Below are 25,990 nucleotides of genomic sequence, written 5' to 3' on the forward strand. Positions count from 1 at the left end.
ATATGGTATCCTTTATATGTATGCCCAAACTATAGGATAGGCTGTAAATTAGCAAAAAAGTAAGCTGTTAAATCTGAGTATCTGGTACAAGTTAAGGACTGGAGTGACATCCTCAAAGATTTCAGAAGTTAGAGCTGCAAAATTTGAGTCTGTAGTTAGCTCTCTGGTCAGTTTATTTGCCAGGAACTAATGGGCTAAAAGGAAGCAAATGGAATAGTTTGTTGTTACTATCAAAGTGTTAATCTGACAGAGAAAAACAAAGGGGCTGACTGGTTTTTTGTATTTCTGAAGTCTAAATCATGGTGCCTTTTTGCATTAAAGTGGCTGAAAATGGGAGTTAAGGAATCCAACAAGTTCAAGTTGACGCATTTGATATCGTACTTGGGATGGGCAAGCAATGTATGATTTATGCCGTTGTGATTGCTTTAGTCACGTGAGTAAGCCTATCACAATTTTTCAAAGCAATTTAACAGTATAGTAATATAAGGAAAAAGAAGATTTGAGTGCCAGTCTTTTCAGGTGAAATGAATGGCAGTTGCAGATGCTCAGTGCCTGATCTAGACGGAAATGTCCCAGCGATGCAGACTTCAGCTGAAAAGCATCGATTTATTAAGCCTGGGCGTAGTTCATAAATCCAATGATGAAGGATAACTGAACTGCTCGTGAACTACTCTGGCATGGGGTCCCCAGCCTTTCCAGGCTTCTGGGCACGTGGCAGAGCCTACAGCTGGCAGCGTCCCGGTGTAAGCAGCAGTGAAGCAAAAAGATACAGGTCACAGGGAGCAGAATTTTGTTTCATTTCACAGACGCCACATGTTGGTATATCTGGAGAAGAAAAAAAGTTTCCGAATGCACTTATTTGTGTAACTTTCAGAAGTTTTATACCAAACTGGAACCATATAAAATGGAAAAACACAGTTTTCCTATAGTTTTTCCTCTAGTTCTGGTTAGCAAATTGTGCTGTAAATGATAACAGAATATCCCTGTTCTGAGATCTCTTTATTGAGAGAGGCCTGGTAGATTCCTTAGGTGATTTTGTAAACTTAAAATGATTTAAAATTTAAGTATTTCATTAAAAAAACTGGTAGTATATCCTTTAACAGCAGAGGAGGAGAGAAACAGGGACAGTCACATCTTGTGAGTTGTTTGCATGGAGTCAGCAAACTGAAGAAGTGCTCACAAGCAGGCAGTTCCCTTCTGTTTAAGAGCAGCCTTCGTTAAAGTGACAGCTCTTTTCCACAGACAGTCTTACTTTAAAAGAACTAAGTATTTTCAACCGGCATGCTTTGAGTTGTGTTAGCAGTTTCCCCTGTTTGCATCCCTGTTGCATTTTGTTTGAAATGAAAGATGTCATTGAAACCTCCAGGAAGTACTATTGAGCTGAATCTTTATCTGTTTCAGTCTATTTGAAGATAGCTATTTCTTCAATTCATAGAGACACTCTGTCTTTGTCTTAACCTCTTGGTCACTGAAGGGAAAGCAAGCGGTTGCAGTTGACACAGTGAACAAGATGTGTGTTTGAAATGACGTGAACAAGAATACACAGGTAGCATGTCTTAATATTTTTGGAGGGGCAGATAGGTGCAGTCACCTTTATTCCTTTTCACCTGAAGGTTCTGGAGAATAAGAGGAAATGTTGAAAGAAAAGCCAAAAAACTTTCCTGTGAAACATGCATCACATTTTGGACTTTGACAGAGGAAAGTCTTTTTTTTTCCTGCGGCATACAATGAGACTGCTCCTGGATAATGTAAGCCTCTTACATTGATATCACATTCAGATTTTTGCTGAGACCAGCATACAGCTTCTGGAAGTGACCTGAAGATGTAGAATGTTCCTGTTGTCTCACAGGCTAATACGTGCAATATTACTAGGTGCTAATACGATGCCATTTCAGTTTCTGTGCTAATTCAGTGGCATATGCTGGCAATTTAGATGACAAAAGAAATCACATAGGTACGTTCCTGCAGCTGTGCATTTTACTGTTTCACTGCAGTGATTTCTTCAGCGAGCTTGACTATCTGAGTTAGTTCATGCAAATGAATGCATCTGTCTTCATTCCTCTTTGCCATTAGTTCATTATGCATACATTAAACCTTAGGGAATAAGTACAGAGATTGATTAGAGAGTTACAGAGTGCAGGTTAGCAGCCAAGAAATGCCTGAATTATTCCTTTTCTTTTTTCCTTTTTTTTTGGTCCCTGTTGGCAAACTTCTTTTACAGGAATAGTAAATCCTTGTGGATTTCAAATGCTTATTGACAGCTAAAGTCATCACTATTCCTGTGATTTGGCAAATTTTAATATAAGCCACTAGCTTATTTTGTTGTTCTTTAACCCTGCTTTTCCTTTGTCTTTAACTATATCTTTTCTTCATCCTTAATGTTGAGTAAGTTAATGGTTCTTTTGTCACAGGCATTTTTTTTCCTACTATAAACACCTAATAAAAAATGCAGTGCATCCTATTTGTCAGGTGTTGTTGCATATTAAATTCCCCCCTGAGCCATCCTTGTAACTTTAGTTTTATATCAGACGGAAGTATAGAAAAAGAATGGGTCATTATCAGATAACTTTTTAAAACATTCATAGCTATGCATTCTTTCAGGCTATTTTTGAACTACAGTCTTCCAGAAGTGAGTGGCTTTGGATTGTGGTTTTCGACCAAGGTAGAGAGTAAGCAAACCATAAAGGTATCAGTGATCACTCAGCACAAAGGACAAAAGGTAAAATCTGTAGGAAGTATTCACTCTTTTTCCATTTTTCTCGTTTATTCTCATTCATTTTTTTTCATACATTTCTCATTTTTCCAAGGATTGTCTAATCTTCCACACAGAGACTTTGATAAACCTTTTTTTCATGCCAAATCTCCCTCCATACTACCAAGTAGAAAGACAGGGTGTGTGCATCATTCGACTTTGTATGTTCTACAAAGAGGTGTATGACCCCTAAAAACTTAAAATATCTGCTTCTTAACTCAAGTACTAGGAAAAGTTTTACTGTCTCATTCCTCCAAATTTCAGTCATCATAATATGGAGTTGAAAATTCACCATCCATTATTTGAATGCCTGCACAACAGCTTATCTCAAAAGGAGAGACACCGTTACTATATTCTTTTCTGATCCTTACTGCTTCAGTTTTGCCATGGTACTTGTGATCTGAGCTCCACGTCATGAAAAGGAAAACTTATCTTTCGTATTAACTAAAATGTTCAATTATGTAGCAACTGTAGAGTATGCCAGGCAACTCAAAGTATTTATCATAAAAATAAATGACAGCTCAAATGGAGAAATTGGGATCTAATGGCACTATTGCTAAAACTTACCTGATAGTCACAGGATGCTGAAACATTGGAAGCAGCTGCAAAACATGTCTTAAATGGCAAAAACCTAAGCAATTCAGGCAGTTCTTAATCTAAAATGGAAAGAAGATTAAGAGGTGATTTGATCAGAGGTTACAGTTCTGTATCTGCAGGGAGATCCTGAACATTACGGGGGTAGTGTAATGAGATCTTGGGATTGAAGGCTTGTCTACTCCCTATTCAGATAGACATTACCTGCACATGTAGCAGATTTTCCATCACATGATGCTTTCAAAGCCACATCGGATATCTTTCTAAAAGGTGATCTGTAGCTGCAGATACCACTATATCATATTTCTCTGCTTGTGTCACTCAGGAGATCAGGGAGAGAATTGTTCTCAGTGGTTCCTTCCTGCCTTGAAATGCACAAATGCAATTAATCCTGTAATCAATCCTGCCTGATCCATTTTGGTAACTGTAGAAAGCAGAGCAACTGGAAGAGTCAGGGCACGCTTTTGTGAATAGTGTCACCTCGGTACGAATAAATGCTAATTAGCAAGAGTTCCCTTGGTGCTAATTTCTCAATACAGGAAACGGAGAGGAAGTTGGAAGTGAATCCATCAGAATTACGGGAAGAAGTTTTATAAATCAAAATACCACATCAGTGTCAAAGCTCTGTGCTGTTCTGCACAGCAGGCTTTCCACGAGCAAGGGAGGAGGGTTACTGAAGCCTTCACCCAGTTCAGACAGAAATCTAGAGAAGACTAATGTTCTCATGGAGCTCTGTTCTTTCTTTGTCAGTAGTGTTTAACAGAGACGTGCAGAGGTGTTCAGCCTAGGACTGCTGATGCACAAGCCATACTTGACTTTAGGACTTGGTGAAGCGAAATTTTCAAAAGGAGACACTTTTGTTTCAGGTGGGAAATACAAATTTGAGATAACTGTGGGTGTAAGCTTTGGCTCAAAAAGTACCTTCTGCTAAAACCTAGCAAGTGCCTTCAAGGTGGAACAGATCCTTATGCAAAGGTAAGGAAGTTGATCATTGCAAATCTTTAGGCATGCAGGTAGTCATCAATGGATAGTGTAGATACTCTCCCAAAGCAAGCCATCAATGAAAACACTAGAACTTCACAGCTAGCTCAAAGAATTAAATGTGATTTAACTAGACTACATCATTGCGGAAGTTTGTAGTTCACACTGCGTCTTTATTCCAACACTGTTGCAAGGTGGCACATCAGGAATAAAAATATCTTTTTTGTAGGTAATAATGCAAAAAAAATACTTTTGTGTTGTGATTACACTAAATCTGCATCTTCTTACAGTAATAAAGTATTCATATTTACTGAAGCCAGATGTTTTAATGTTTTATAAATTTATTAATGATTTTTCCTCTAATTGAATTTCTCTGCCAAGATTCGCTCAGGGATTTTGAATAGTAATTCTGTTATTTTTAACACTTAAACTTGAACCATATCTTACTTTCTAAATCCATTTTAATTAAAATATGTTGATTGTTCTTCAATATACTTACCGGAATTCAAGCCTGTAATTTGATTCTTTACCTATAATAGGGGATTATAAAACTTGTATGTTTTCAATTTCCTTCTACACAGATGTTCTGCATTGTATTACGTTCCACCTCTATGGACATCTACACAAATTAAGAAAACAGGACGCATATAAGCAAAAAATGACAGAAAGATACCTTAAAAATAAGAACCCTCAAAATGGTATGGCAGTTTTAGATATTTTCAAGGCGGATGTGATTTTGCCCTTCCCCACCATTGAGGTCTTCCATACCGTCCAAAATGAGATGGGATGGAAAAAAAAAAATTTATTTTCACATATCTGCTTACTAGTTGCATTCGTTTTATTCCTCCATAAGCCTTGTCACCAGCCATCTCAAGAAAATGTAGGAAGAGAAGGGTTTCTTGTTGTTCTGACTGTATGTGGCCTAATACTTTCAGTCCTTGATGTAAGGTGACAAACAAACTACAGAGAGAAGAATTACTGGTAACACCAGCTCTTAGAAGAATCAGATGCTGTCCTCTGTATTGAGATAACTCAAGTTGATGTCTTTGAATGCACACTATCTGTCAAAGTAACATCATGAATAATTTTGTTCTGCTAGTACTTGCAATGTTTGGGAGTATTTTGAGTATCAACATGTATTTTGATTTTTTGTCTTCTGACATTATTGTGCAACTCGATTGTGAACAAAAGCAAAGTAAAAAAAAACATATTTGAAAACTATATTTCGTCATGGAATTTCTGCGAGCAGGACTACCCAGAGAACCAAATAGCCTGTTGCTCCCTCACCAGCATGTGACTTGCTTGGAGAAGCCGCACGGCTATCCGTCTCCCACCTTAGCCTGCATATCTGCTGCAGTGAGCCTGGAGGAACCTCTCTGCTTCTTACACAACTGCATCCATGGACTGCTTTTCTCTCGAGAAGTTTAAAGCAGCCTTTTTTACGTTCTCATATGGCCCCATCCCTTGTAAGTTTGCTGTACAGAGGTTGTTCTTATTGAGGTATGAAGCTGCTTCTCTGTGAACACAGATTTTATACCATGCCATGCCATTTTTGCATTTTCTGGCAAATGTTTTCTACCACTCCTGTCTATGAGGGGTAGATTCAGACAGAGCAGGATGTCGGCTCTTGAACACGTGCCATTGGTAGCATGGCTGTGCTGCTGCCAGAGAAGCACTGGGGACAGTTCGTTATAACTCCATTGTAGGTTGCGGGATGGAAATGTTAAGTCTTTGGAAGGTAATAATGGCTTAACTCTGGTCACTGTAAAAAATGAAATGCAGTTCTCCAACAGCTGATTGTGGGGTTTTCCTCTATGACACTCACAAAGAGCCATTGTTTTTGTAGAAAGGGTCTCATTTGCCCAGTCCTGCTAATGGTTTCACACCTGAAATGTAGTTAGTGAAGTTACTGTGGTGTGCATCAGCAACTGTGTCATATATCAGGTGTTTCTTCTAATACCCTTCTGCTAAGAAATTGATGAGGTTCTTGTCATTAAAAATGAAGAGGCACTTTTTTTCTGTTACTGGCTTTCAGTTGGTGGTTATTTGATTGCAGGTTTGGGATATTTATATTAATTTCTAATGTTTTAGTTATAAACAGAGTTTCAAATGTAAAGCTTATGTGTGATGCTAAATTGAAGGCTACCCCTGCTGTATGCCTCAGTTTTGATTTAGAGAGAGTTGACTGCCAAGGTATCCATTTCTGTGCCTTAGAATATGAAAAACGTACCAAAAACCAGGTAGTGGAAGAACTAAGCTCTTTTTAGGCGGGAAACCAATGAACTCAGATGTGAGCTGTGCTGCCGTGTCCTGCGGGCCTGGTGTTTTCAGTGAGTTATGTGATGATGTCCTATATATCATGGCCCGCATTTGATTATAAAATATCATTATTTGCTTTTCTATGTCGTGCCTAGGCCAGGCTACAGTCAGACTTTTTCCAGTTTATAAATGCTGGTGGAAAGTATTTGGTTTTTAGACAATATTTCTGCAGTGGCAAAGTCGTCTTGTAGATGCTCTTACAGCTTAAAAAAATATTAAAAAAAAAATAAAAAAAGGATTGTCTAATGCCCTGTACACAGCCAAGATAGCTGTTGGTATAAGCTGAGTCTATTTTAAGGAGGTTTCTGACAGTGCCTAAGCCTTACCCATCTCCCCTGCTTTCACTGAAAATGGTACAACGTTTCACCTGTACAACGTTTATCCAAGTTATCAGTCGTGTTAACCCAGCCACCCACCCAAGGCAACCTGTATTGGCGTTGTTTTACATTTACAGTCCTGTAGGTAACTGCAGTGTGTTGTGCCTTGTAGATGTGCTCTGATGCACCTCCTACCAGTTTGTCTTCTGCTGTGGGTTGCTGGGTTCTGAACCAGGACTGGTTTGGGGGTTGTCCCTCCATCGGCTGGAGAAGATAGCACAGAGTAGGTTAAGGTCAGCTTCATGTTTTCAGATTCTCTTCACCGATACGGTTTTGTTTGCTTGTTTTTAATGAAAATTTGGGTGTTATAGGAGTTAGTGACAGCCAGTCAGGAAAAGGGCAAGAAGGAATGGAGTGTTCATCATCTCTTGACGTTCCTCTTGTCACACTCAGAGAAATACACCTACCCGCAAGGACTTGAAACATTGAGTAGATGTGATGTCCCCACTATAACAAACTGCTGTCTGTTTCTTAAGAATCGACTTTATCATTATGTGATTTCTTATTAAGCCGTGAGATGCCTACTGGGATGTAAAGCAAAATGTTTCCTCTGCAGAATTTCTGCTGACATACAGGGAAAATCCATACAGGGACAGGCATTGACTGTATTTTCAACAGACTTACCAATTACTTACTTATTGATTATGTATGCTTTTGGTAGGAAGCGATCAATAACAGCAAGTATTCTCTAACTTTTAGGTTAAGTTCCATTTATGCCCTGTCCCAGCTGCACTGAACAAACTCATTCACTAGGTGGAGGATTCAAGCACTTGACATGTAGATTTTAGGCATTTTCTTCGATCTTAAAATGAAATTGTCACAGAAGGGATGGAAAAGACACTCTACCTGGAATGAAGGCAAATCTTTTTCAGTTTTACTTTAATATGTAAATTAAGATCTAAAACTGTAGGAATACAGAAAATAGATGATAAAACTTTTGATTAAGAGTTCTCTTAGCTTTCAAATGTTGTTCTGTGAAAAAAAAACCCAAAAAACTTCTGTAGTCTAGTATTTAATTTTCTTTTTGAAGAAGTGAATATATTCCAGGTTCAGAAATCTCATTTCTGTCAATTATTCAGTCAATTTATTTTCCATTCTTTTTATAGATTAAAACATGTTATTTACATACATCAAAAGGTAGGAAATTACCAAAAGTCTGATCATGTATAAAATTCTAGAAGCTTTATCGTGATACTATTTTCCTTGAAGAGAAATTAACTTGACATGGCGTTCCTTGGATTTTACTTACCTGCAAGTTGTTCCGTTTATTCATCTTCTTACAGTAAGATTTACTCAGTCTCGTATTCGAGCACCTTCTTATCTTTGAAGTTTTCTTGTGCTACGTTGATTACCCCTGTAGGCTTCTAGGTTGCAGGGCAGATCATAATCTAGTTACACCAACTGACCCTGCTGCAAGTCAGGCACGCACACTTGTGGTATTGCAGCAGCGAACCTAAGAGAAGCATCCAGCCCAGGAATTAAGAAAACAACAGCAGCATAATGTTTTCTTTAGAGTTCAGCTGCTATGTGTGGTCCACCTTAACAGGACTGGAGATCTAAACGAAGCTCTTTGGAGAAGAACCTTTCTTTTCCATCTTATGTCTGCATGTGTGTGCAAATGTGTGTATGTGTACAAGTGTGCGTGTTTGCACTACCCTTTCCAAGCCCATCTCCAGTATTCAGCAGGATTCTTGAGCCTCCTGCCAGACATAGGTGGATGCCCCAAAGCTGTAGGGCAATTGGTGCGGCATGGACAGGCACGTGCAGCAGAAAGCGATGGAAGTCCTGGGCCCGTCCTGAAACCCTCTCCAGGCTGAGGGAAGGCAGGACCCAGTGTGAGCTGTGTTTTACCAAGTGCTGCCTGAGTGGTTAATGGTAGGAAGGGAAGTTCTCAAGTGCATTTCTCCAACTGAAGTGTAAAATGGTATTGATTTGAGCTTTTTATAGACTTGGAACCATCTTTTCTCTACGCAGTTTCGTTTTAGAATAATTCATTTGGTTCGTATCACAGAATGTACTGCAGGAGTGGTGTTCTGATATTTGATACTTCATAAACTGTTATGGAGTAGCAAGACATTTCTTAAGCTGATGTTCTATATTCAGTTTACCACTAAGGAAAAGACTTGTAAATTCAATTCCTGTTTTACTCATAAATTATAAGAAATCTGGAAATAACTTCTTTGCCTTCCCTTCTGATGCTGGCTATGCTAATGTTATTAGCAATGTGGGGGTACCTGTAGGAAAGAACGGGCCCCTGAGACTTCTAACTAATTAGGCATTCGCTGGTTGGCATAAGTAATGAATTATGAGTGAGGTGATACGTGAAGCAGTTTGATTTTTAACCCACAAAAAGCAACATAGCATTGTGTTAACTAGACAATAGAGGCTGACCTTGCATTAGTTGGGGAATAGCATGTACAGGTGCAGTTGCTTGTTGGGTTGGAAATGAAGTCCCAGGGTTGTTCCGATATTAGGCATTTCGATAATACTCCGGTGGGATTAGTCTGTAATAATAATGTCAAAGCAAGGCAGATGAGTGAACATGTAATATATAATGTTATAAGAACAGTAATCATGTGCGACTTAAGAAAGCAAAGATGAAAACCAGAGAGACTGGGGTATCAAATGGACCTGGGTCAGTGCACTTCCAAGGGTAATAGTCTCTTCTAAGCAAATCCAGCTTAGGTAGTTTAATTTCTTCCTGCTATGGTTATGTACAACAAAAGCTATAAAATCTTTCAGAGGGGCAAACCTAATGAAACTGTTGTGTATTCCTGGATGACCTTATCTGTCAGCTAGCAATGAGCATTTCACACCACCTCTCCCTTACAGTGTTGGTGCATCTTTCCCTTCTGCCTACCAAGGAATGGTGTTTAGATGTTCCTGTTCTGTTGGCAGAGGAATACAGAAACTTGTCAGAATAGATGGTGAGAAGGAACAAGCCTGGTCATTGCTTTCCATGCCAGTAGTTGCAGGGAACTGTGTAATCATTAGCTAGCTTAAAACACTGCATGGATGATCTGTTCCATGTGTCACTTCAGGCAGCAGAGTATTTCCCGGCATTGCATTGCAAACTCAGAACCTATGTAAAAGATCAAAACACATGGCAGTATTATGCTATGGCAAAAGATTAGGATGTGCAGTGCATTGTTGATGGCCTGTATATGCATTCTGGTAAAGTATTTGTTAACAAAAAATAAATATCTTAGATGCTCCTGAGAACCAGATTGTACTACTGAGAAGTACAAAGGAAGGATTCAGTTTGGGAGGTGGGGGAGAGAGGGGAATTTTCCTTTTGACTCTAGATCTCATGATCAAGTAAGCCCTAAATTAACAAGTGTGACACACTGCTGAAGGACCTGACATTGCATCATGGGTGCAAATGTACAGTATTTTTGGTTGCAGTAAGTACCGTGACTAACTCTTGTAATCGTTATGAACACTTGCAGGTTTTTATAAAACTGAAAGCAGCACTTTGGGCCATAGCATCTCCTACAGCTATGCAACATGTCTACATGTTCAGATGCAGGTAATCACATCTGTTCTTTCTGAACTGTCAAAAAGGCCAGATGTGAGCAAACATTGTGGAAGCTCAATAGCTTCCAAATGATGCCAAATGATGGTTCGGTGTCAGCCAAGTTGGAGAATGCCCCAGGTAGCTATGCTGCTGTCTGCTTCTGACAGCCCATGCTGCTGACTGAATACATGGCAGAATTTTGTCTTAGTAGAAGCTTTATAAGCACAGGAGAATTCTTGCCCAAGCACTTAAGTCATGCGGTATAATGGTTAAAATGTGAATAACTGAAGTGAGGTCATCATCAGCTAGAATGGAAAGAGCTTGTCAGACACCTTAAAAGGAGCAGGATAGCATAGGATGATGCGATGCTATGTCTGCAAAAGATTCAGCAGTTAAGCCTATTAGAAGTACTACCAAGGCTTACAGGATACTCCGCTAGGGCTGGAGGCTTTTTTGAATGCTTTCCTCTGCCCACCACCATTACCCCTGTATGGCTCAGGACTGGCAATTCTCGGTCAGGAGAGCCGTTCTTCGTCTTGAAGTGAAAATGTATTAGGTCATCTTCTCAGTCATGCGGGAAGGTATTGATAGAGCCTTGTTGCTGTTTGTATAGTGCTTATTGTAGACCTTATTGGCGAATATATGAATGTATACGGGGAACTTGCTTGGCTTTTTCGTAGCTTTTCATCTTTAAATCTCATGCTGCCACTGCAAGATTACTAGTGCAGTGCAGACATGCTGTTTGTTTACAGTGTGTATATGATGTTAGTATCTGACCGCTTCACCTAAAAGCTGCATGTTGATGCTGAAAAGGGCCAGAGAGATGGATGATCCTTCCAGGATTTCATAATTTTCTAGATGGATCTTTAGGACTTCATGCATTTTTCCAGAATACCTGGGCAGCTGGTGGTTTTAGTGGGTCTCCTCTGACTAAAAACACTGGACATGAGATATGATTGCCTTGTGGCTTTCTAAACAGTTGCAGCTCTGCTGGAACAGTGCATATGTAGATTGCCTTGTCCATCCATGTGCAGTAGGGATGTCTCTTTTCAAGAGCTCAAGGCTTTCTGATGCAGGTGACCTGCATTTGTTGAGGTCTGTGGGATTAGCTTGGTATTTTCCATGGATGCTAATGAGCAAACTGCAGAAGAGGGTGTCCCAGGCAGCACGTGCGGGAAATCTTATATAAACTTATGACTATGAAAGCCCTTCACATACTTTATGCCTGTTCTGCAGAGATTTCAGAGAGTTACAGTAGAGATATACTTGTATAAGAATAAGGAATAAAACTGTTAAGATCTGATATATTTAATCTCCATCTGGATTCTTGTTATGTTCAATTGTTTTGATTAACACTGACATCCACTAGTGGCCTTAAAGTGAGTCTGAACCTAAAATTTTCTAGTACTGTTATATCATTGTGTATTTTACCCTTCTATTCAGTTAATCAGTTGAAGTACTTTATAAAACATAGAGGTCAGAGGGAGAAAGCAGAAAATGAGAAAAGATTGCTTTTTAAAAATGTGAAACAACTACCTTTGATTCTAAGTGTTGCCAGACTTTGTATTTATTGGCTCTGTATAGTATACTAGCACCTTGGTGTAGTTTTTAATAACCTTTTACAAAACATATGTCTCAGATTTATCTATATGCAGGGCCTTGCAGACAGACCTTGTGAATTGTATCTTAAAGAATCTCCAGATGTACACGTTATTTCTTATTAACATACACAATGATTTTCTTGGGAGGTAGATGACATTTTAGAAAGGCAACATCTGTGTTATCACTTAAATTTTAATAATGCCAATAATTTTCTTTCAACAGAGGAATTCAAGGGCTCAACAATAGTTGAATTAATGAAAAAAGAAGGCACCACCCTAGGGCTTACAGTATCGGGTGGAATCGACAAGGATGGGAAACCAAGGGTATCTAACCTTCGTCAAGGAGGAATCGCTGCTAGGTAACCACATCTCAAGCCACAAAATGCATTATAAAATGTGATTGCTTCAGAAATATGTACCGCATCAGAAAGGTCACTAATAAATATGTGACTAGATGCATCTATAATGGCAGCCCATCAGACTGGAGAAGCTCAGGGAGAAACGGCAACAGCCGGTCCCCCTCTTCCCTCAAGGCTACTTTGACAAAAAATGGAAATACCAATGAGATTTTTGAAAGTTGTCATAAGGCTAATTAAGTTTCTTCTAAATTACATACATTTTCTTTTCTAATTTTTGCCCTTGAAAAAAAACTTGAGAGAAAAAGCTTAAAATACTGAGGGGGGGAGGGAAATAAATGGAAAAACTAACCACAGTACTACCATAATTTAATTTTTTTAAAAACTGTTCATCAGTTGGTCTTAAGATTAAAAGAGTCTAAAGTCATAGCTACCTTGCTTACTACTACAGTGGAAACAAAAAATGCTGTTATTCATGAGCGAAACAAGTCAAAAGATAAAGGTTAAGCTAAATCATTCCAAGTAACTGAGCAGAACATATGCTTTTGGGCTGTGGCCTGTCTCCTGTATCTGTGATGTTAGCTGTGAAGGCAACGATTGTCCAAAACAACCTAGTTTTGGACACTTCCCAAAAAAAAAGAGAAAGATGGGGGCATGAAGAAGACCATTTCCCAGATCCTATGCCCAAACCAATCAAATCATCCGACTCCTTTATTGTACAGCTGGTTTTGTACATCTGAAATTAATAATGCAACAATGTTCTTCTTTTAATTTTTAATAAGCTAGACTAGATTAAGATCTTAAAATGCCACTTTTTCTTTGAAAGATCAACTTGCTTTGAACTGGGTGAATGGAAAAAATATTTCTTGACATCACTCAATAGTAATTTAAAGGATTTCATTTGGTCCAGCAGATCTGTGTTTAACAAAAGGAATATGTACTTTTTCCTAGGAGTGACCAGCTGGATGTAGGGGACTACATCAAATCTGTGAATGGAATCAACCTGACCAAATTTCGCCACGATGAGATCATCAGCCTGCTTAAGAACGTTGGCGAGAGGGTTGTTTTAGAAGTGGAGTATGAACTGCCTCCAGTCTGTAAGTAGTAGCAGAGCAAACTGAAACCTATGCAGAATAGCAGACATGTTGTCAGCAGTGAGGTGGGCATGGTTGGTGATCTTCATTTTTGGTAGTGGTTGTTTTCTTATAATTTTTTCCTCTGGCTCATCACAGAGCATGGCAGCAGTACAAAAGAGCTGGCAGTACAGGGGGATGCTCTCAGAGATGCTCAGGTGTTTTGGAAGCATAAATCCCACTAAGGACAGAGCAGAGTTGTCAACCACCACTACTTTTTTTCTTGTTCAGTTGTTTACCGTTTTCAATATTGGGAATTAGATTAGGTAGATTCCAGGGCAAGAGAATCCTTCTTGTTACAGGAAGATCTTCTGAGATGAGACCAGTGAATATCTGTGAGTTCTGCCTCTAGCTTTTCATTCCTTCTCTCCACTTGCAGCACCCTCTGGCTCTCCCAGATAAACAACATAATTTGGTATTCTTCCAGTCTTTTCTGACATCACTTTTAGGCAACATCTTGTTTCTAGAAAAGAAGACCCAGTGGGGTAGGCCATGGGGATACGTAAACCTGCAAGAATTGTGTGACTGAAACAAGGGCTTCTCGCTGAGCAGGATTGTCTTCAAAATACAAGTTTATGCTGACACCAAAGTCAGAGTGCTACTGAATGTTTTCCTTGCCTGTCCTTTGCTCTTTCTTTTTGTGCTTGTGTCTGTGACCGTTTGTCTGTAGGAGGAAATCAGTGGGAATTGAGGCTATCAGGTATGAAGTGAAAGCTAGAGAAATGGTGAGTTGGAAACCTGGGACCTAAAGCGACGGAGTGAGTGGCAGGTGTCTGTCTGGCACCAAGGGGGCTGCAGCAGTCACACTTTTGAAAGAGTGTGTGCTCCTTCATGCTGCTTCCTGGAGGAGAGAAAATGTGGATTCCTGGTGTTTGGCCAGAAAAACCTGCAGAGCCAACTAGGAAGCTCTTTTCTCCTTAAACAAGACTTTGCTTGCAATAGAAGCCAAAAAATCCATCACTCTCTTTGGTGCTCAGAAATGGATGAACTCCCCACTGCTTTCTAGCAGCTGGAGAGCTAGTCTAATTACATATTTGGTTGTTTTTATGACCTCCTGACAACCACCGTAATATATTTTGAATGTTCGCTGTTGATCAGTGTTCACTTGTGCTAAGGGAACTTCATGTTCAAAAACACAGTATTTAAGTGAATGAAGTCAGCTGAGTTCAGAATTATTTTGCTGGAGATGTAATTGTTTTTACAAGCGTTACTTGTTTTCATAGAATCATAGAATCATAGGGTTGGAAGGGGAGATCATCTAGTCCAACCCCCCTGCCAGAGCAGGGTCACCTAGAGCAGGTGGCAGAGGAACGCGTCCAGGCGGGTTTTGGATGTCTCCAGAGACGGAGACTCCACCACCTCTCTGGGCAGCCTGTGCCAGTGCTCTGCCACCCTCAAAGTAAAGAAGTTCCTCCTCATGTTTAGGTGGAAGTTTTGCACTTATTCAAGTGGGCTTCCTTCAGTTTCACCGGCTTTTGTCATATGTGCCACTCCTGTCCACTGAAACAGGATTTTGACATACTAAATTACATTAGCAATCATAACTTTTTCTTTAGGTCCTTGGAATTTCTGACCTCTTCATACAATCATAGCTAATAAAGTTGGAGATATCTAGCAGTCTAGTTGTTCCCATTAACTTCTAGTGAGCAAGCGAGACACAATGCCATCATTATATGCAGAAGTTTTCCAGTAGGTCACATGGTGAAGTCCTGGCACCTTCTTCCCTGCCCCATACATAATGAAATTCTACTGTTGTTCTCATGGTTACCCCCTCAGAGAGAGGACTGTCATGGTTTCAGAGTGGGGAAATGTCAGTACTTTAATAATGATGGATTAAATCTGGCTGAGCACCAGTAATCCCACTCTCCCTAGTGCTTCCTTCCCTGTTTGTCAGCGTTCACAGCCGGAGCGTTCAGCTGCTGTTTTCAACACGAGCCACCTCAGTGTTTTAAACTGGAACATGAGTCATGCCTGCCTCGCATCTGCCTTTTGTTGTTGCTAAAGGTTAAGGACTTCTTTCCCCTCCCAGGCTGAGGCTGGGGGGGAAGGAGAGCCGACCGAATCGTTGTGCCCAAGTGGAAGGACGCTGCGTGTCATTCCTCGCTGCTCAGCTGCAAGTTTTGCCTGTCCCCAGTGGAGGTTACAGGCCACACCAAGTGGATTAGGAAGCGTGGATTAAGTTCGAGCTGCATGCAGGGCCGCTTTCTGATGATAGCAATGAGGGCAAGAGTTGTCTTCTCCCTGTAATCCAGGTCGTTTTCAGTCAGTAAAACATTTCTAGCTGAAAGGGAAACAACTGCCTGGACTTGAGTAACATGGTGCTGATCTTCAAGGTGTAGCAGGAATTACTGCAATGCAGAGCAATGCTTTGGAGGGCCATCTTTCACTGGTTTTCCTAGGGAAATGAGATTTACGTGCTTCCACTGGCTGGTTTTTCAGGTTCCCTGCAGGAACTTTTTTAATAGGGATTGAAAGACTCCAAAAAAAAAAAAAAAAAAAAAGCACATTGCAGTACGTTTCATGGAAATAGACACTTGAATGAGTCGCAGAGCAGGGGAGTCTTCGGAGAGAGAGAGAGGCCTGCAGCACTGAGAGGGCACCACTTCTTCCTGGGGCCTTTCAAGGCTGCCTCCCCAGCTGTGCAGCCTGTGGTGCCTGTCGCCCCCTCAGGTATCGGGACAGGGGAGCTCTGGTTATTGCAGGCAGGAGCATTAAAAGATATAAGTTTTCATGAGTTCCGCTGCTCACAGAACGTCTAATTTACAGAGGGTTTGGCGTTTTTTTGAATCTTTATGGGTGTTGTGCTGTTCGCAGTGTCTTACTGGAAGCTGGGAAGCGTGCGTGCGTGTGATTTTGCCCCGTGTCCATTTCCCTTTAGAAAAGGGGGTTCTTGCACCCTGCCAAAGTTTTGCCTGTAAAAGCTAATAGTAAACTGCCCGCTGGTCTCTTAACAGTGGTGGTTTCAAATTCTGTAAAGTGGATTACCACACCCAAATGTGTTGGTCTGTGCATTAGGCTTCTCACCTCCTAACCCAGCTGCGCACCACTCCCCTGGTGCTTACAGAGAAAATACTGATTCGACTGCAAGTCAAAGAATTTTTTTACTCACTTACCAATGATGAGGGAGCATGTTGCATTTTGAAAATGGAAAAAAAAATAACAAATCCCTATGATACAAGATACTTTTTTCATCTTAATCTAGCAATCTGAGATTAGGGATGGACCCTAAAAATCTCAACTGTCTTGACTTTAAGCAGTACAAATAAAAGTTTTCATGGCTGAACAATGAACTCCGTAGGCAGCTTTAAGAATTTCATTTGTCATTTTTGTGTCTCACTGTGGATTTCTATCTGTTCTGACTCTCTTCTGCAGCTATAAGAAAAGCAAATTATGCAACAATTTAAACAGTAAGACTCAAATTCCTCATCTTTTATATGCATCTATGGCTCTTTATCCAAACCACTGGCAATTTGCAAACTCTCTGGCCCAAAATTCTCTCAAAAGAGGATGAATTGTATTTAATTACAAGTCTTTAACCTGACTGTTCTGTAGTGGAGTCTTTCCAGTTCTATGACCAGAAACACAATAGCTAGCTTAAATTGGAAAAGGTATAAATCTGTGTGTATAATTTTGAAAAATAATAATAATTAAGTTTTGGAATCTTTTTCTTTTTTTCTTTTAGCTGTACAAGGATCAGGTCTCATCTTTAGAACTGTGGAAGTTACTTTACATAAAGAGGGGAACACTTTTGGATTTGTAATAAGAGGTGAGTTAGTAAATTTGAACTGTCTGTATTTTCTAAATCAGCAAAAAAAGTGATAAGTTCTTTATGGAACTAGGAAGTCATTTCAAGATTTATGACTTGAAGTTTGTAAAAATCTCTATGATTTATGTATTACTTTTTCCATACATTCGTGTACTTGCTTTTATACTCTAATTTTTGTTTATGTAAGAACAACAATTAATCAACTATGCCAAGAACATGACAGACTTCTTTTGACATAAGACCAGATTCTGCTGCCACTGAAACCAGCAGGAAAATTGTAGTTCTTAAGAAAGATGCACATATAGTATTTGTATAAATTAGGTACGAAATCTGATTAATCATGCTGATAGTCTGAATTGTACAACAAAAGTATTATCACTGACTTAGGGAACAGGAGAAAACATGCAGCTGTTAAGTAACATACCCCAATGAAGAGTTATTAGTTTCTTCATGGAAAACTTTTTTTTTTTATTTAATATATAAATTCCTTAGTGGCTACTCATTATTCTGAGGATACATGAAGTACGGATGGTTTTTTCTCTGTGCAGCAAACACTGCAGAACAGTAAGTTTTCACACTGAGATCAGATTTACATCGTAGAGGTTCTAAGAAAAGAACATACATTTATTAAGAATCACTCTGTAGAAATATTTTATAAAGAATCGTCTATACCATACAGTAGGTCGATTTTATTTAAGATAAAATTCAGTTGAGTATTAATGGCTTGGCCATTTTTTGATCTTTTGGTCTGTAGGTCTGCATGGTGCAAGATTTAGGCTTGCCTTTTGGAAATGAGCATTCAGAAAAAGCATAAAATGAAGGTGGGCTTTCTCTCACTTTTCCCTTTCTAGGTGGAGCACACGATGACAGAAATAAATCTCGTCCTGTTGTAATAACATGTGTTAGACCTGGAGGGCCTGCTGACAGGTACAATTCATCTTTCTCTGGAGTGCATGTGAAAGAGAAATGGAGAAAGGTGAATTATTTGGGACAGAAGTTAGGATTTGGAGTGAGGTAGATCTATTCAAACCTGTTCCTTTGAAATTCATGGTTTATGGCATTAATTGTAATAATAATAATAATAGTAATAGGCAAGCACAGAGGCTCAGCATGTCCTGGTGTGTGTGAACTTTAATTTAGTGTGTTGCATGTTTCAAGACTTTACCATTAAACACTTTCAAAAATCAACCTAAAATAATCAGAACAAATGCCTGCAATAGGTCAGAGGACATTTTTTGCAGCCTTAAGACAACTGGTGTAGCTCTTACTATGCTTTTTGTACTCTAACACCAGAATCTTTTTCTCTTGCACTTCAGAAAAATCCTGTCACGTATTTGGGTGTTGTTGTATTATTCATTTAAGATGTTTGTACATATCTGCATGTGAGGTCACACATAACTTCATCTGGACAGCTTCTTAGTGCAGATTTACGTTTTGGCCCAATGAACATATTTGTATGTAATACCATCTTCTATCTATATAAAGAAAGAATATTCACTCTATTTATATGTATGAATTATATTTGCAAACATGGCATTTGTGGCCTTAAACCATTAAAGAAACTTCAAGGGCAATTTCTTTAACACAGGCTGATTTTCTGTAGGCTATGTTGACATTTTTGACCTTGGAAACATTAATTGAGAAGCAAACATTTCAAGAGAGCGTTTGTCTTTTGTGCCTTCCTTTCTTCCCACCCACATGCCCATTGCTTCCTTGTTTTTCTACCCAGTTCTTGAGCTGACAATGTTAGTACTTCGTTTTCTATTATAATTCTGAATACATTATATGATATGCCTGGGAGACAGTGTACATTTATAGCCAAATTATTTTTAGGTAGGAAGAAAAAAAAATGGAATTATCCAAGTAAGGGATGTTTTTGAGGAAAATCGGTAAATGGACATTCATATTTTGCAATCGGTTTCTGCACCCATGTGTTTGCACCTCATGTTTATTTTTAAGAAAATGTATGGGGAAGGAGGTGTTTTTGTATGTATGAAAGAGGAGCTGTGTGGACAAGGAAGAGAGAAAGCATATGTTGAAGCAGAAGCTATACTTAGTTGCAATTTAACATGACTTGATTATTTAGCTATGTGTTAAGCTGTTTTCCAGTCGCTGACTTTCCAATTAAAGCAATTTCCTTTCCACTGCACCCTCTGAACGTTCTCACCGTCAAAGTAAATGTTAAGTGTTAAGGCAAGAGGGATGGATGTCAGAGAGGGTGCAAGAGAATCGCTCTGCATAAAAATGGTATTATCCTCAAATCAATTTATCTTCTGTTAATGAAGATCGTTCCTTTAATCTCCCTTCAGAGAGGGCACAATCAAACCCGGGGACAGGCTGCTGAGTGTTGATGGGATCCGACTGCTCGGAACGACCCATGCTGAAGCCATGAGTATTCTCAAGCAATGCGGACAGGAGGCGACTCTGCTGGTTGAATATGATGTCTCAGTGATGGGTAGGTTGAGAAGTGGGGCTTTAGTTTTTGGGACCATGTTTTGCTGCCTGTTCTTGATGAGTTATTTCAGAAGTGATCATGACCTGTTACGCTCCTAGTAGCACTGCTATTCCCTTCCGCACTGTATCATTAATCTTGGGTTCATAAGGAGGTGAGCGGTATTTTACTGTAATTTAGCATTCTGACATTTCACGGTTTGTAGAGTGAAACCATAGTGTGGATTCTAGCAAAGTAACTTTTCCAGTGACTAGTCTATAATAAAGGTTAATGAGGTGTAAGCATTTCTATGTCACATGAAAGAGGGGTTTACTTGCTCTAATAGGAGTTCTTTTGCCTTTTGCCAGTGCTGCTAGATGGCCAAGATATTATTAAAAAGTCACAAAACTGCTACATAGAAAAGAACAGGGAAGAGAAAATCTGTTCAGAAATGCAGAGGTGGCAAATCATGGCTTGAAAAATGAGCCTACACTTCGTACAAACTTTGATTGAACTCACTGAAGATATGGGAGGTTTTTTGGAAAGCCTAGGAGAGCAGATGATTTTTCACAAAAGATTTGGGTTTGAGTTATTTCCATTTGTTTTGGAAATTGTCGTATCCCCTCCATTTGTGCAAGATACAGAAAATTCACAGCAGCAAGAAATAGAAACACTCACCAGTCAGGCTAAAATATTTCTTCTCTGTTTGGGGATCTTTCTCTTCTTTTCCTCCTCAGTTTCACAGTCAGATTTCTAGCCTAGCAGTAAAGCAGCCTCAGAGGAATTTGTGAAATAGCACTGTCAAACTTCAAAGCCTTGGAAAGATTAATACTTAGAAGAAGAATAATGTCAGATATTTGTTTATCCTGGAACAGCCCTCTTTGTTCTTCTGCAAGACACAGTTTTATTTATTTTTTTAATTATAATATATATCTCTCTGTTTACTTAACTATCAAGACTGGAGTGCCAGGTTTGCATGGTGTCTGGCAGGCCTGCTGGACAGTCGTGCAGGGTTCACGTCCAGAAAGGTGGAGACAGCTCAGCGTCTGGTCAGGAACCTTCCACATGGAAAATGGAAGTGCAGGTGAACTTGTAACCTGAAGAGAACTAGAATTTAGGTGTTTTCATTTATTTTTTTCTTTTTCTTTGGAAGATGACCATTGACCAAACCCTATCTATAATCACAGTTAAAATCAGATTCCCTATACTCTGCTTTCTCTAAAAGCGAGATCTTGCTGAAGAAAGCACCCCTAGCTTTAGGCAGACGAAGTTGCCAGCACGGCTTTCATTTCAGAGAAACGCCCATCCCCGTTCTCCTGTATACCTCAGGGAGGGCATCGGCCTCAATTTCGCTGAGGATCTTTCAGAAGTCTTTGTAGGTTTGTGTGAGGACAAGACCACATGATGAGAAGCTCTGTTGTGCTTTAAATTGCAGGTTGTTCAAGGCAGGAACCTTCTTTTCAGTGTTACCTGGATAGAGCTCAGTGCAGGAGGATACAGATCTTAGTTGGAAATTGCAGGCTCATAGCTGTACAGGCAGTACCTACCAGTCGGTCCCTTCATACCATTCTGTCTCTGAATAAACTCTGCGATCTCCCTTTTGTTCTCAGTAACAGATCTGGATTTATTGTTCCTGTCTTCCTGGCAATCAATGTGTTATCTTATGGAAACTTAAGGAGGTAGAAGAAGCTGAGACTTGTGGAGTCAGAAGGAAGGAAAAGAGAGTCAAACACTGGGAAATGTATGGGATGGTGGTCCTGCAGTGGTTGCAAGAAGGAATAAGGAGGGATCCAGTAGGCTCTCTTACTAATGCATTATGATTTTGTTAGATTTTACCTAGCCCCTGATAGGTTTTGATTTTTTCCAATTTCCATGCCCTGCATAGTTTTCTGGCAGCAGTGTGAAAAATCTTGTTGGGAAGTTTTCTTTGCTTTTTGCAGCTACGTTATTACCATGGTGCAAAGGCTGAAATCGTTCATCCTAATCCATTGATTCCTGGCCCAGAAAAACAATGCTGACCTGAATCTTCACTTACTTCTGCTCAAGAGCAGTGAAGTCAAAGTTGGGAGTAACATGAAAGGGAGGACACGAGCCATGAAGAGAAGTTTAAGAATTACAGAAATGTTACTCTGTTCCCCAACTCTTATGTTACTCACAAGACAAGCTGTTTGCAATGCCACCTCAGGTTTGATGTGAATATGAACATAGGCTAAAACAAAAAGAGTATTGGGTAAGGTGGCTCATCAATAATTGACGCTTGAAACTACTTTAGTAGGTTACCCTGCTGAGAGGGGGCAACAATCCAGAAGTTATATAAAAATCTGGTGCATTCTATAGGATCCTCCCAGTATAAACTTTCAGTAGAATATTTTACTCCTAGAGATATAATTGTACCATTACTTGCTTTAATATCTTCTCCTCTGTTACCAGATGGTTATATCCTGTAAAGTAGCATTCCATGGGGCCAGAACTGGAAAGAGCCGTAAAGTGTATCCTGATAGCATGAAATTGGAACTTGATTTGAAAAGGTTACACTAGATGAGGAAAATAATCCTGAACTATTTTTCAGCTACAGTCCTGTAGAGTGTAACTGACTTTTTATACTCCTGTAAGCATAAGCTGTTTCAAAGGTGCTATATTTCTTCAAGTTTAGTTCCTTCGCCTGAAGTCTTCAAGAGGTCACCTGGGAAGCTTGTACATTTTATTGTTTCTGGAACCTAGACAAACTGGAGTAAAAAAAGCATCAAGGGGTTCTTTGCAGAGTAATTAAGTGTGTATATAATGTAGGAGTTGTGGCTAGTCCCATTGAATTCTCTGGGGTTACATTTGTGCTTGCTTAAATACATCCTGAAATATTCTGCTCAGCTGGGTCCTAGGAAATGAACTTGTCAGTTCAGCTTCTGGGAAGAGATGTTGTTAGCTTGTTGAGTCTTGTCTTTTCTCTTTTCTTTTCTTTTCTCTTCTCTTCTCTTCTCTTCTCTTCTCTTCTCTTCTCTCTCTTCTCTTCTCTTCTCTTCTCTTCTCTTCTCTTCTCTTCTCTTCTCTTCTCTTCTCTTCTCTTCTCTTCTCTTCTCTTCTCTTCTCTTCTCTTTTCTTTTCTTTTTCTTTTCTTTTCTTTTCTTTTCTTTTCTTTTCTTTTCTTTTCTTTTCTTTTCTTTTCTTTTCTTTTCTTTTCTTTTCTTTTCTTTTCTCTTTTCTTCCAGCTGGAAGTGTTTCCAGGTCAGTGTCTGGAGTGTACTGCTGTATTGTTTCAAAGAGACTTTGAAATAGTAGGAGTTTGGAAATACCAAGATAATGCAAGGAGAAAATAGGAAAATATAATTTCTGAGAAAATATTTTATAACCTGATAAAAGTGACATTGGAAGTTGTGGAGGTAGCAGTTTTCCACGTGTCTTTCTGTTTTCCAAAACACCTCCTCCAATCATGAAGCAATGTGGTTGCTTATATTCTTTGTTGATTTTAGAGGAAACTACCTGCATTTTTTAATTTTTGAGGCTTTAATAATGCTGCAGTTCAGTGTCTGCAGAGGAGATAGATATGATGACTTACCCTGCACACAACTGTGTGGAAGTAACATAAACCTTGTGGGCTTTATCGCTTTTCTTTGTAATCCTTACACCTGAAGGGTCCGACATTGCGGTCAAGTGGATCGCCTGTTTTCATCCAGTGGTGGCAGAGGTGTGAGTATTGCAGCTGTCTGTGCCATGTGACTGCACCTGCGCCCCTCAGGTTGTGGAGGGGAAGGAGTAGAGGCAGGATGGTGGCTAGCAGTGACTTGCCGCCACTGCCAAAATAATTTTGCAGACTCGATCTTTTTCCTGTGGCGAACAACCAAACAGCAAATATTAATTCCAAGCTATAAACTTAGGTTGGGAAGACTGAAGACTGTTTGGCAGTGGTCTGGGTGAAGTGTCATAACGAGCTGCTCACAGCTTGTGAGCTATAGGTCAGGCATCCTCAGTTACGGTGAGAATGAGAATTAGAATGTAATGCTAATAACAAGCTGCAAACAGAGATTCGCACTGCCCCTGTCTAAAACGAGAAATAAAAGTTTATCACTACATTTAGTTGGAAGCAGAGCAGATGCAGTTTCCCTTCAGGTTTTCTAAAATCTGCCATGATGCTACTGGGGTCTCTGTTGTCTCTGTAGCTGGGGTTGCATCTGCTTGGGTAATCTTCCCTATTTACTCTGGAAGGGAGCATTCACAAGAGTTCAAAGGTAATGACTATCTTGAGTTTAAGTTCTGGCCCATAACATTTTAATGTAACTGTAGTTCACAAATTACTGCTGCTGAGCTTGAGAGCAATCTACTTTTTAAATCTTGGATGTTCTTGCTGGGGTAATCTTTGAATCAAGGATACTGTAGTTAAACAAAATTATTAGCTATTGCCAGGACTTTGTCACAAAAGAAAGCTTTTGTTAGCTGTTTACACCTGAGAGACACAACATCTTTCTTTCTCATCTCTTCACTGCGTGTTTCCCAGTTCAAACCACTCTGTGGTCTTCAGGAATGAAGGAACATATTGCACATTCAAATTCCATATGTTCCTCTGGCTGCTTTAACAGTTCTGGCACTTATTTGAGCCAGAATAGATTTGCTGGAATGTGGCACCCTGTAATTGTTCCCTGAAAAACAGATATGGTCCGCTTATTTTTTAGTCCCAAGATGCCAGAGTCACCCTGACATAGAACTGGACAACCTTAGCTAGAGCAACACCCTCAATTTCCGGAACTCGATGTTTACCACTGATACGACTTTCTAGAAAGGGAATTATTCATGGAATCGTTTGCTAGTAAATCTGACAACAGTTTAACAAACACTGTCCAAGCCTTTTGCCAATATAAATTCACCCATTAAAAAAAAAAAAAAAGCCCATAACAATTTTATGAGAGTACATTTAAAGAAATCTGCCTCACCCCTTGGTAATTCTGCCTGACAAGAAGAGCACTAAGGAAAGAAAGCTTGCATAGTCTTAAAATCAGGTGAGGTAACCTGTGATCCAGTGTAGACTTTCAGTAATTTGTGCAAGACAAGAAATATAGGAGAAAAAAGAACTTATGGGCTGCCCCTTAAGTTTCATAAAGCAGTATCACTCAAGCATATCCAGAGCTGTGGACACCTTTACGAGTTTGAGTTTTACAAGAGCAAGGAACAGGAGCTCCAGAGACTCCAGGGACAGACTCAAAACCCTCATAAACCATATAAGTATTGCAAGACCTGGAAAGTTGAAGGGAAGTCAGGAAGCCTGTAGGATTCCCCACTGCCTTTTTCTTTCTGTTTCTTTATAAATTTAATTTTAACATTTTCTTTGTCTCTTACAAGTCTTTGACAGAACAGATAGGTAGCATACTCTAGCATTTGACTGCAACTGCAGCTCTCCTGGCTGTCACAGAGCAACAGACCTAGATCCCTTGAAATTCTAAATATGAATTAGTTATTTAAACCTTTAAAGAACACTTCCTCTCTTATGTTGCTTCAGAGACAGATTGAATGAAAATTCATGTGCAAAGCAAAGGTCACGATAGCTGTATTAGTTGAAGTTTTACTCTACTTTAAATACTGCTACACAAACACATACACAAATTATGCTGGAAGACAGTGTTTGAAGTCAAAAAGTTGAGGGTGCAGTTGGGAAATGTCAGGATTGAGATTTCCTGCTCAGCCTCTGTCCAGCTACGTGTGCATGCAGTAGAGTCACATGTCCCACAGGGGAGATAATAACCTTTTTATGCAGCTATTCATTTTGAATTTTCTCTCTGTCTTCGGTATGTGACCGCGGGCTAATCGAAGGTACTGCCCAGATGCTTGTCTGAATGCAAAGTTATTAATTTCCTGGTGATTTTTTCCTGAGGCCCTAATGCTGCCACAGTTTAAGTGCTTCAGGCAATAAGCAGATCTCAAGGAGAAAACCTCAGTGTCCCGAGATCATTCCAGATATATTGGTTCTTTCTTAAGGCAGAAGGTGACATAGATGTCTCTCTCTCTAACGGTTCCAGAAATATCCACTCCCAGATGTGTCACTGGGTATAACACGTGGGATTTTTTGTCTCTCCTGGACACCAATGCACAATTCACGTTCACGCTGCGCAAACTAAGCAGATATTTAAATCTACAAGTGATACCACTTTGGTGTCTCATCTCACTGTGCAAGTTCCTTGTT

General features: G+C 39.6%; 1 protein-coding gene across 12 annotated transcripts in view; it reads left to right on the forward strand.

Moving 5' to 3' along the window:
• The window catches only part of GRIP1 (glutamate receptor interacting protein 1), a 336,350-nt gene that overhangs the window by 239,305 nt on the left and 71,055 nt on the right, over positions 1-25,990 (forward strand). For all 12 annotated transcript variants that reach the window (XM_063323006.1, XM_063323011.1, XM_063323003.1 and 9 more), the window contains 5 exons: positions 12,365-12,500; positions 13,449-13,594; positions 17,313-17,396; positions 18,248-18,323; positions 19,706-19,851. In XM_063323006.1, coding sequence (XP_063179076.1) covers positions 12,365-12,500; positions 13,449-13,594; positions 17,313-17,396; positions 18,248-18,323; positions 19,706-19,851 — 588 coding nt within the window. The remainder of the gene's footprint in view (positions 1-12,364; positions 12,501-13,448; positions 13,595-17,312; positions 17,397-18,247; positions 18,324-19,705; positions 19,852-25,990) is intronic.

This window comes from Chroicocephalus ridibundus, chromosome 1 (genome assembly GCF_963924245.1).
Source record: "Chroicocephalus ridibundus chromosome 1, bChrRid1.1, whole genome shotgun sequence".
Classification (NCBI taxonomy): domain Eukaryota; kingdom Metazoa; phylum Chordata; class Aves; order Charadriiformes; family Laridae; genus Chroicocephalus; species Chroicocephalus ridibundus.